A 12,152-nucleotide genomic window follows, 5' to 3' on the forward strand; every position below is an offset into this window, starting at 1 on the left:
TATGTTCTTTAAGGAGGTTGTCACTGGAACTTAAATATGTATACTAAAAAGGAATGTCAAACTAATCTGGCTAATGTAAGGTAGTGTAAGGCAGCTGTTTTAGAAATCTAATGTAGTAGAGGTGTAGCTGGAAATAATCCCCTGTATTCTGTGCTGATTAGACTACCGGGATATTTTGCTCAGTTCTTACTGTTTTAAGAGGCTCAGATATTGATGAACTAGGTATTTCCCAGAAAAAAAAGCAAACACAGTAGTTTTATGGTTAAAGTGTTTTTTCTATAGGGAATGATAGGAAAGAAAGGTGTTTGTAAATTATTGCTGTGAGTAATGTAAAGGGGGACCTCACATGTTGAGGGACAAAATTAAGGTGCAAATGATAGTGATGTTTAAATATTTCATGAATTACCATATAGCAAAGGGATTTGACTTGTCTTTTATGTGTAGCTCTCAAGGGCTAAACTGTTATTCTCTGAAAGTTATGGGGAAAGCAATTGAGTTTAGTTAAAGAAAGAGTCTTTCCAAAATTAGAGCAATTTTTGAGAAGTAATCTCTTCTTTATTAGAAGTGTATAGGAAGAGTCTGAAAGGCCTTCAAACAGATATGTTATAGAAAGGATACTTTTGTGGGGAGAGAATTTGGAGTAGATCCCTAATTGGGCACAGTATCAGCATCACTTGCAGAGATTATTAAAAAAAAAAAAAACATGTTGAGAGCTATATATATTTCTGTAGATAATTTCATTAAAATATCTTATTCATTCCTATAGTTAAGTAAATGATTAAAGCTTTTGCCCAGTAGAATAATGTAAATTCCAGAAGGATAGGGATCTTGTTTGACTTATAAGTTGTATTTCCTCAATCTGTCACAGTGCTTAGCTCATAGTAGGTTGTGAACAAATATGTTTTAAGAAATATAGCAATAACTTTATTTGTAGCTGTTTATTAATTTTGTGACTTAATAAGTTTATAAATACGTAGAGTAAGTCTTATCTTGTTATTACTTGAATCTTTAAGCATTTTGGTCTCTTATTGAGTTAGTTCATATATCATTTTTTTAGAGAACAGTTTGGAAGCTTATTCTACAAAAATTAAAAAAAAATTAGGAGACATAATGGATTCTGAATATAATATTTTGTACTTAAATAAATTTTATGCATATTTATATTTGAGTAATTTGTCAACATTTTATTGTGACATCAAAGATGTTTCTCTCAAAAATTCTTAATGAATTTCAAGATAAAGTTGGCATGTTCACATCACTACTCGAGAAAATACTCTGTGGTTGATTGTTCGAACCTGACTATAACTATCTTAGCTTCCTAGATAGAAAGGTGTCCTAATTAATGTGTGCTATTTTTCAAAGGTTGCCAAATCCTTTACAACAGTGGATGAAGAAGCAGACATTTTGTTCTGACTAAAGTTATGTTGCTTGATTGCCCTGTTCTTACCAGTGTTTTGAATGTTGTAATCTCACTTTTTTAACTTTGAGAGCTAAAGTCCTTAGTAAATAGAGGCTGAGATAACATTTACTCTTATAGTGTTTTTAAAATACTTTAATCAAGGTAATTAATTATATATACTAAAACTGTTACCTGCTTTTGAAATACTGTAGATAGAAGGTTAAATATTGAGAGTGTGATAATGAATACTCGATATACTGGTATAGAGTTTGTGGGAATTTTTTATTTGTAGTTGTTTCTCATTAATTTTACTTTGTTAGAGTGAAAATTTAAATTGCTCATCTCTTATCTTGTGCTTATAATAGAAGAAGAAACAATGTAGTGTTTTAATCATAACTGCCAATATCTTTATCTAAAGACCTGTTGCCATTTTTATCTTTTCTGAAATTTTTGTCAGCAACAAAGGCAGGATTACATTTTTTTCCTTCCAGATTGAGTTGGTGTAATGTATTCTTGGTTATCAAAATACTCATAGCTTTGGGACTTTGGAATGGTAAATATTTATGATGTGTGAAACAGCATGATACTTAACTGTAAGATCTTAATTACATAAAAATGGATGCTTAGTTGTGAAAATGCAAAAATGAGACCTAGAACGCATCAGATGGTAAACTGCTTGTGATTATGAATGATTTTGTTTTTTGCTTCTTGTGTTTTTTGATTTCCTGATATGCACATGTTAACTTTTAAGAAATAAATGTTATTTTAAAAACCTTAACAAAAGAATTAATGTGTTCAAATAGCGTATTTAATAGACATTTATTTTTAAAGATTTTTAAAAATTTGGCATATACTTTTTATTTTTGACTGTTTTATTTTTATTTATTTTTAGCTGACATATAATTGATTTACAGTATTATTTGCAGGTATATAATTGATTCAAAATTTTTATTGATTGTACTGCATTTATAGTTATTATAAAATATTGGTGATATTTCCCTGTGCTGTGCAATATATATCCTTGTGGCTTATATACATTGTAGTTTGTATCTCTTAATCTCCTGTCCCTAAGTTGCTCTTACCCCTTTTCCTCTCTTCATTGGTAACCGCTGATTTGGTTGCTAATGGACTATTCATATTTTCTATTTCCTCCTGGTTTAATCTTAGGTGATTGTACATTTCTAGGAATTTGTCCATTTCTTCTAGGTTGTCCATATTATTGGCATATAGTTTTCCATAGTAATCTTGATAGAGACATTTAAATACAACACAGTAATAATTGTGTATGTGTGTCCCTTTATTTTATTGTTACTTTTGAGGAAAGGAACTTCAAGCATCCTTCTCTCCCAAAGGAGCTATATATATTCATGCTAGAAGAATGGGATTCACTTCTTTCTAGTAAAATACTCAAGGATTGGTCAAAAGCTAACTCTTTTTAATTGTATTTTTATAGTCATTTATCAGCCATTACAAATTTCAGAAAATGTTCTTGATAAAATGCTCTTTAAAGATGTGAGAAAAACAAAAAACATCAGTGCTGAAAAATAGTGGCTAAATGGAGAATACATGCAGAAGAGTGTTGACAGAACTCCTTATTGAATATAGAACCTAAGGCCTGTTGACATTACCAAATGTCTGAGAAAAATGTACAAATATTATCATTTCATGTGATAATATATATATCATTTTATATATAAAAAAGATTGCTGAGTTAGGAAACAAGGAATATTTGATGATTATGCTGTCGAATATGCAATATACCTTATACTGGAATTTTTTGAATAGCTGTTAGTGGACTACAGAACCTAATAGAAAACTTGTGTTTGAGATAAAAATGTATGTTTAAAGATGGTTAGTGAAAGTGAAAGTTGCTCAGTTGTGTCCAATTCTTTGCAACCCCATGGACTGTAGCCTGCCGGGCTCCTCTGTCCATAGAATTCTCCAGGCAAGAATACTGGAGTGGGTAGCTGTTCCCTTCTCCAGGGGATCTTCCCAACTTCGGGGTTGAACTGAGGTCTCCTGCAATGCAGTCGTATTCTTACTGTCTGAGCCGCCAGGGAAGCCCATAGAAGAGCGTTTAAATGAAACTTAAAAAAAAAAATCTATACTTTTATCACAAAGTGGTTGGTTTCATTTTTCTTTTCCTTTCTGGTGTTTATGCACATATGTACGTATTTTTAAATAATTGAAGTCATCATATATTTTGAAGTTCATATTTCTTGCTTTGTAGTTCATAATTGTTCCACACTGAGGTAGTTTCCAATTTTAATTATTAATTTTTATAGAATAGTTTATCATATATTCTATAATTCTGATTCTTTCTCCATCTGATTTTCTGGTTTATTCTTCATGTTGATTATGTTGCTTTTAGTTCTTAAACTTCAAATTGATTTTTAACCAGGGGCAATTTTTCCCCCAAGGAGATGTTTGGCAATGTCTGGGATGTTTTTGCATGTCACAAGTTTTTGGTGATGGGGTGTTAATAGCATCTGTTGGGTAGAGGCCAGGTATGCTGCTAAACATTCTACAATAGACAGATAGCCCCCCTACAACAAAGATTCACCAGTCTCAAAGTTCCTAAGTCCAGTAGTTCCAAGGTTGAGAAATCCTTCCTTAAAGTAATACACCTTTTCCTCTATTTACTTACAAAATATGAACGTAGAAAAGCAAAGCAGAAGTAATGGTTGATTATTTCAAGGAACTCAGAGCAGTAAGAAATATTTGACTAGAGAATGAAGATAACTTCTATAATTTTCAGACTTTAATGCCTGCTCTTCCCAACTTAGAGTTGTGGATATTTCTAGAGTTTGGGATGGGAAGCAACTGCCAAAAAGGAATCTTCTTACATAGTACTGATGGTTATGGATTTTCTACCATTATTTACTTAGCATCTCGATATAAATCCTCAGATCTCCAATGTGTTCTTATGTTTTACATTCAAAGTTGGATTTTGCCATTCATCATTCGTTTTTTATAATTTTGTCAATTTAAGGTGACTGTTAAGTTGACCTCTGCCTGAAAAAAGATTGAGATGTTGAAAGGTTTTTTATTTTTATTTGTGGCATGGTTCTAATTGTATTAATCACAGTTCTTGGCTTATATTTTGCCTTGGTTCAACATAAAGGTATTATTTATACTTTTATTTATGCAGTATGGTAAAATTTTGCCTTGCCTCAAGATCAGAAGGTTTCTATGTTTTGATTAAAATACAGTTTATGGGATGTGGAATACCGGAGGAATTTCACCCAGCAAGTAGATGCTTGTATATACTTACATAGGGAACAAGATCTTTGTTTTAGGGAAGTGAGAAGAATCCACATAGTATTTGGAGAATTGTGCAGATTTATGCTTTATTCTAGCTGCTTTTTAAGAAAATTAGATCACAAAACAAAAAAGGAGACAGGATCTAAGATGATCTTATAGGAGATGAAACCTCAAAAGTTCATTGATAACTAGAGGGGTAGTCTATAGTTTCTGAAACCAGAAATGGGGAAAACCTATAGATAAGTCTAGAAAGCATTGTTACTGAAAACCTATGTGGTGTTATAGGCTTCTTCCTCTTTTTACTGTATGAACCTCTTGTAATACTCTTAATAAATTTTTAGGGACAACTGTTTATGGTGTGGACAGGTGTGAGAAGGTAGGACAGGAGTTCATAAAATTTCCTATATAGTTTTTAAGATGTGTTATACTTAACCAAATGCTGTCTTTATTCTAAAGTTCTTTCATGTTATAGTAAGATTTATTTATATATTTAAATTTACAGTTTCTTTGACTATAGTGAACCAAGGAAGGCAAAATGGGATTGTACTTGAGAAACCATAGGAAAGCAAACAGAAAATCAGACTTCTGGGATTTAAAACAAAGTATTCTTAGGGGCTTTGTGGTAATGAACTTGAGTTTGTAAATCGTGAAATGTATGATGGAATTTAGACTTCTCACAGCATAGAATTGCTGTTGTGTGTGTACCCTCTTGTTTCATCATAATATTGGTGATTTAACTTTAAATGTAGGTTTTGCTTTTAGGTTTTAAGAAGTGAATCTTCTGTTTTATGTTTTTCAGTGAATATCACCTCAGCCAGGCAATTAACCGGATGTAGTCGTTTCAGCCATATTTTCCCTTCAGCTGCTTACCAGCACATTAAGATGCATAAGAGAATTCTGGGTCACTTGTCATCTGTCTACTGTGTAGCATTTGACAGAAGTGGGAGAAGAATTTTTACAGTGAGTTTAAAATTTATGACACTTGCATATTAGAGATTTACAACAATGGAAGCTAGGCTTCATGGCATTGAATTATGCTTTGTAAGCAGCTCTTCCTTTTTAGACACATGAATGCAAGAAAAAAATAAATTGAAATTGAAAATCTTTTCTCTTTTTATGTAAGTAAATGGATGAACTATAATGACTTCTATCATTTGGGAAATCTAATGTTTTTTAAAATTAAATCATCAGAAGGCCTTATATTCTAGAGGTGGTTAATTTATGTGAATGAAGTTTTATCTACTTAATTTGATTTCATTCTATTTTAGCAAACATTAAAATGCATCTTTCATTTGCCATTTAGCATAATTGGTGTCAGTTCCACTTAATTAATGATTACATCATCCTTATAGTTGAGTAGTTGAACTACACAGTTAGTAACAAAGATTATATATTGTAATATTGTATATATCTCTCTCTGTATTCAGCACTATTTTTAAAATTGGATTTTTATTAACTAGATCATATTGTATGCTTTTTTGTACAAAATTGTAGCACACTAATGTTTCCAAGTTAAGGCTTAGTCTCATTGTTTCAGTACTAAGTTAATGTAAAAGTGTAGGTAATGGCATAATTTTCTTTTTAAATTCCTATGCTAAAACAAAGGAAGTGGTTTGTATTTTGAGTAGTTCGACTTCTTGGAGTTCATTACAGATTCTTCCACTGAGGTTTTCTTGACTTCAAAATGAATATATGGATGTTGTTGATGATGAGGATGAGGATGATGATTTTAATTTTTTTATAAACAGATAGCTTATCTACCACATTAGAGTAAAATTGCTTTTTAATATTTTAAAGCTCTTTCGAAATTCTCATGAGGAAGTTCATAATAGTTTCACCAGAGGTTATAACATAGCCTCATGTTTACTGAGAAATGCATGTAGATTTTAGGTTAAAGTTTTAAGTATTTGTAGAGAAAAAAATATTCAAAATATTCAAGCAATTAAGAAAAAAGACTGTCAGGTGTAAGGAAAGAAATAATGGCAGATATACTTAATGCCACCACACTTAAATGTGAGTTAAAAATGTTTTGAATTGTCAGAATTGGTGGTAGCTTTGAGGAGTTCTTCACATATGCCATTATCATTTTAGAGTGTCAGTGCTATTATTTGGACATCTTTTATATTTGCTATTAGATCCATATTATATGAAGAAAATAGACTAAAAAGTAAATGCTTAGAAGCAACCTTAATAAAATCCTCACTTCGTTTTTGCTTTTTTGTTTTTGGACCCCTTTGTGAGGGGGCGAATTTCTGTTTCATTGTAAATCTTTTGTCCTTTTGTGTTGATGTAGGGTTCCGATGACTGTTTGGTGAAAATCTGGGCAACAGATGATGGACGCCTTCTTGCTACACTTCGAGGGCACTCTGCTGAAATTTCTGACATGGCTGTTAACTATGAAAATACTCTCATTGCCGCAGGCAGTTGTGATAAAGTTGTGAGAGTGTGGTGTCTTCGAACTTGTGCGCCAGTTGCAGTCCTTCAGGGACATTCAGCTTCTATCACTTCCATACAGGTAAGAAAAATACAAAGATACCTCTAATATATATAAGAATGAGAATTTTCTTGTTTTTTGTTACATTGTTTGGATAATATAAAGAATGGCAACAGAAAAATTTTCATCTCTTAAGGGCTTTGTCCCTATCTTGCAGACAGGTATGCAGTTTAAAGTTCCTTTTTCGTATAAATCTGTTCTGTTTAGAGACAAGTAAAACGGTTATTTAAAAGGTTTTTTGAGTACAGTGTAAGACATCTTATTTATCTCATTTGTATTTGTGAACAAGGGACAAGACTTGGAATTGCCTTAAGGAACACTGATACCTTTTAGGCAGGATACGAATAGTTTCTAACTTGAATATTGGCATACTGTGTGTTAATATTTAATGCAAAATGCTTGTCAGTTCAGATTTTGTGTTGTGTGTAGTTTAATATTTGGGAATTTTTTATTCTTATTTTCAGTAATTTCTTATTTCAACTTGATGTTTGACGTACATCAGCTTTTTAAATATTTGTCCATATAGTGTTTTTACCAGACATTGGTAGTGAAAGTCCTGGATACTCCTCAAAGAACTTTGTTTTCTTCTTTGTGTTGACAGCAAAACAGAGGAATCCTTTTGACACTGTCTTTTAGTTTGGTCAAGGAGACCACTTTTGTGGATGAGATAATTACTCCCATTGAATTTTCTTTGTTCTTTAGTCACTAAAAAGTATGCCAGGCAATTTTTGTTTTAATATTTAAATAATATCACCTGTTTATGAGGCACTAGCAAGAATTGGGTTCAATGTATATTGGATTTGAAAATTTATACGTCAAATTTTTGATTGGTTGAAATTATCTATTGGATTTTGTTTTGGGATATTACTAGTTACTTGTGTTCTCACCATCCTATCTGACAGACTATTTCTGAAATTTGGAGATAGTCTCATACAACATGAAAAATATGAATATTTGTTACTACTGAAAATGTTTATGGAACTGTTTTGCTCCATCATAGTTTCATTTTCTAGTTTCTATCTCATTTCATTTGTGTGTGTAAGTGCCCTAGAGATCCATGGACCTCTTTTGTTTTTGTTTTTTGTGTTGCTTTTGTATGGACCACTTTTCTATAACATTCTTTCCCTTAGTGATCGCATCAAGTCTCATGGCTTTAAATTTCATCTGTAAGCTGATAACTCCAAATGTGTACTTCCATCTTGGGGCCTATCTTTTAGCTCCATACTTGTACATTCAATTACCTAGTTAGCATCATCACATGAAGGTCTTCAAGGCATCTCAAACTCAACATCTTCAAAGTTGAATCCCTGTCTTCCTTCCTCATATTTGCTCCTCCCAAACCTTTTCCCATATAAACAAATGACAACTTCATCCTTTCAGTTGCTCAGAGTAATCATCCCTGACTTTTTGTTTCTCACATTGCATATCTAACTTGTTAGCAAATCATGTTGACTCTACCCTCAAAATATATCCAGAATCTGAACAAATTCTCATGACCTTTGTCATTACTACTGTATTTCAAACCACCATCATTTGTGACCTACATTATTGAAACAGACTTCTAACTGATCTACCTGTTTCTTCCCATCCCTCTTTCCTGCCCACGTCTAGCCTCTGCATAGATACATAAATGATTTTAAGACGGAGGTTTAAAAAAAGGAAATTAAATCATGTCACTGGTGCTCAGAAGCTTTAATAGCCTCCAAATTCAGAGTTAAAGCTGAAGGTTTTACAGTGACCCACAAAACCTTACATTCTCAGCCCCTTGCTCTCTTTGAACATATCTCCTATTGCTTGTTATCATTCTGCTTTAGCTGCTTCTTTAAACCACTCTAGCTACACCCCTGCCCTTGCTTTTGCTGTTCTATATCTTGGAAATGGTCCTCTTTGGATCGTCATATGATGTATTCCCTTACTTTCCAAATGATGGAAATGCCTGTCACTTTTCCTAGGGAAACTTCCTCTGATTAACTTACTATTTTAAAATTGTATTCATTACCACACCAGCACTCTTTCATTTTTGTTCATAGTCAGTTCAGTTCAGTTCAGTTCAGTTGCTCAGTCATGTCTATTTGTGACCCCATGAATTGCACCACGCCAGGCCTCCCTGTCCATCACCAACTCCCGGAGTTCACTCAGACTCATGTCCATAGGGACAGTGATGCCATCCAGCCATCTCATCCTCTGTCATCCCCTTCTCCTCCTGCACCCAATCCCTCCCAGCATCAGAGTCTTTTCCAGTTAGTCAACTCTTCGCATGAGGTGGCCAAAGTACTGGAGTTTTAGCTTTAGCATCATTCCTTCCAAAGAAATTCCAGGGCTGATCTCCTTCAGAATGGACTGGTTGGATCTCCTTGCAGTCCAAGGAACTCTCAAGAGGCTTCTCCAACACCACAGTTCAGAAGCATCAATTCTTCGGTGCTCAGCTTTCTTCACAGTCCAGCTCTCACATCCATACATGACCACTGGAAAAATCATAGCCTTGACTAGACAGACCTTTTTTGGCAAAGTAATGTCTCTGCTTTTCAACATGCTATCTAGGTTAGTCATAACTTTTCTTCCAAGGAGTAAACGTCTTTTAATTTCAGGGTTGCAGTCACCATCTGCAGTCATTTTGGAGCCCCGAAAAATAAAGTCTGACACTGTTTCCACTGTTTCCCCATCTATTTCCCATGAAGTGATGGGACCAGATGCCATGATCTTCGTTTTCTGAATGTTAAGCTTTAAGCCAACTTTTTCACTCTCCTCTTTCACTTTCATCAAGAGGATTTTTAGTTCTTCTTCACTTTCTGCCATAAGGGTGGTGTCATCTGCATACCTGCGGTTATTGACATTTCTCCTGGCAATCTTGATTCCAGCTTGTGCTTCTTCCAGCCCAGCATTTCTCATGATGTACTCTGCATATAAGTTAAATAAGCAGGGGGACAATATACAGCCTTGAGGTACTCCTTTTCCTATTTGGAACCAGTCTGTTGTTCCATGTCCAGTTCTAACTATTGCTTCCTGACCTGCATATAGGTTTCTCAAGAGGCAGGTCAGGTGGTCTGGTATTCCCATCTCTTTCAGAATTTTCCACAGTTTCTTGTGATGCACACAGTCAAAGTCTTTGACATAGTCAATAAAGCAGAATTAGATGCTTTTCTGGAACTCTCTTGCTTTTTCTATGATCCAACAGATGTTGGCAATTTGATCTCTGGTTCCTCTGCCTTTTCTAAAACCAGTTTGAACATCTGGAAGTTTACGGTTGATGTATTGCTGAAGCCTGGCTTGGAGAATTTTGAGCGTTACTTTACTAGCGTGTGAGATGAGTGCAATTGTGCAGTAGTTTGAGCATTCTTTGGCATTGCCTTTCTTTGGGATTGGAATGAAAACTGACCTTTTCCAGGCCTGTGGCCACTGCTGAGTTTTCCAAATTTGCTGGTATACTGAGTGCAGCACTTTCACAGCATCATCTTTTAGGATTTGAAATAGCTCTTCTGGAATTCCATCACCTCCACTAGCTTTGTTCGTAGTGATGCTTTCTAAGGCTCACTTGATTTCACATTCGAGGATGTCTGGCTCTAGGTGAGTGATCATTCCATCGTGATTATCTGGGTCATGAAGATGTTTTTTGTACAGTTCTTTTGTGTATTCTTGCCACCTCTTCTTAATATCTTCTTCTTCTGTTCGGTCCATACCATCTCTGTCCTTTATCTAGCCCATCTTTGCATGAAATGTTCCCGTGGTATGTCTAATTTTCTTGAAGAGATGTCTAGTCTTTCCCATTCTGTTGTTTTCCTCTATTTCTTTGCATTGATCACTGAGTTGGGGGCTTTCTTATCTCTCCTTGCTATTCTTTGGAACTCTGCATTCAGATGCTTATATCTTTCCTTTTTTCCTTTGCTTTTCGCTTCTCTTCTTTTCACAGCTATTTGTAAGGCCCCCCCAGACAGCCATTTTGCTTTTTTGCATTTCTTTTCCATGGGGATGGTCTTGATCCCTGTCTCCTGTGCAATGTAATGTCTCCGTCCATAATTCATCAGGCACTCTATCTATCAGATCTAGGCCCTTAAATCTATTTCTCACTTCCACTGTATAATTATAAGGGATTTGATTTAGGTCATACCTGAATGGTCTAGTGGTTTTCCCTACTTTCTTCAATTTAAGTCTGAATTTGGCAATAAGGAGTTCATGGTCTGAGCCACAGTCAGCTCCTGGTCTTGTTTTTGTTGACTGTATAGAGCTTCTCCATCTTTGGCTACAAAGAATATAATCAATCTGATTTCGGTGTCGACCATCTGGTGATGTCCATGTGTAGAGTCTTCTCTTGTGTTGTTGGAAGAGGGTGTTTGTTATGTCCAGTGCATTTTCTTGGCAAAACTCTATTCGTCTTTGCCCTGCTTCATTCCGTATTCCAAGGCCAAATTTGCCTGTTACTCCAGGTGTTTCTTGACTTCCTACTTTTGCATTCCAGTCCCCTATAATGAAAAGGACATCTTTTTTGGATGTTAGTTCTAAAAGGTCTTGTAGGTCTTCATAGAGCCGTTCAACTTCAGCTTCTCCAGCATTACTGGTTGGGGCATAGACTTGGATTACTGTGATATTGAATGGTTTGCCTTGGAAACGAACAGAGTTCATTCTGTCGTTTTTGAGATTGCATCCAAGTACTGCATTTCGGACCCTTTTGTTGACCATGATGGCTACACCCTTTCTTCTGAGGGATTCCTGACCGTAGTAGTAGATATAATGGTCATCTGAGTTAAATTCACCTATTCCAGTCCATTTTAGTTCATTGATTCCTAGATGTCGACATTCACTCTTGCCATCTCTTGTTTGACCACTTCCAATTTGCCTTGATTCATGGACCTGACATTCCAGGTTCCTATGCAATATTGCTCTTTAAAGCATCGGACCTTGCTTCTATCACCAGTCACATCCACAACTGGGTATTCTTTTTTCTTTGGCTCCATCCCTTCATTCTTTCTGTAGTTATTTCTCCAGAAATAACTGATCTCC

General features: G+C 34.7%; 1 protein-coding gene across 5 annotated transcripts in view; it reads left to right on the top strand.

The window, feature by feature from the left end:
* BRWD3 (bromodomain and WD repeat domain containing 3) overlaps window positions 1–12,152 on the top strand; it is a 156,853-nt gene that overhangs the window by 57,114 nt on the left and 87,587 nt on the right. For 4 of the 5 annotated variants that reach the window (XM_002699937.7, XM_010821790.4, XM_024988810.2 and 1 more), the window contains 2 exons: window positions 5,463–5,623; window positions 6,957–7,178. In XM_002699937.7, the coding sequence (XP_002699983.1) occupies window positions 5,463–5,623; window positions 6,957–7,178 (383 nt within the window). Of the gene's footprint in view, window positions 1–5,462; window positions 5,624–6,956; window positions 7,179–12,152 lie in introns of those variants that run through there. The other variant, XR_009493521.1, reaches the window with a different exon arrangement.

Source organism: Bos taurus, chromosome X, assembly GCF_002263795.3.
Source record: "Bos taurus isolate L1 Dominette 01449 registration number 42190680 breed Hereford chromosome X, ARS-UCD2.0, whole genome shotgun sequence".
NCBI lineage: Eukaryota > Metazoa > Chordata > Mammalia > Artiodactyla > Bovidae > Bos > Bos taurus.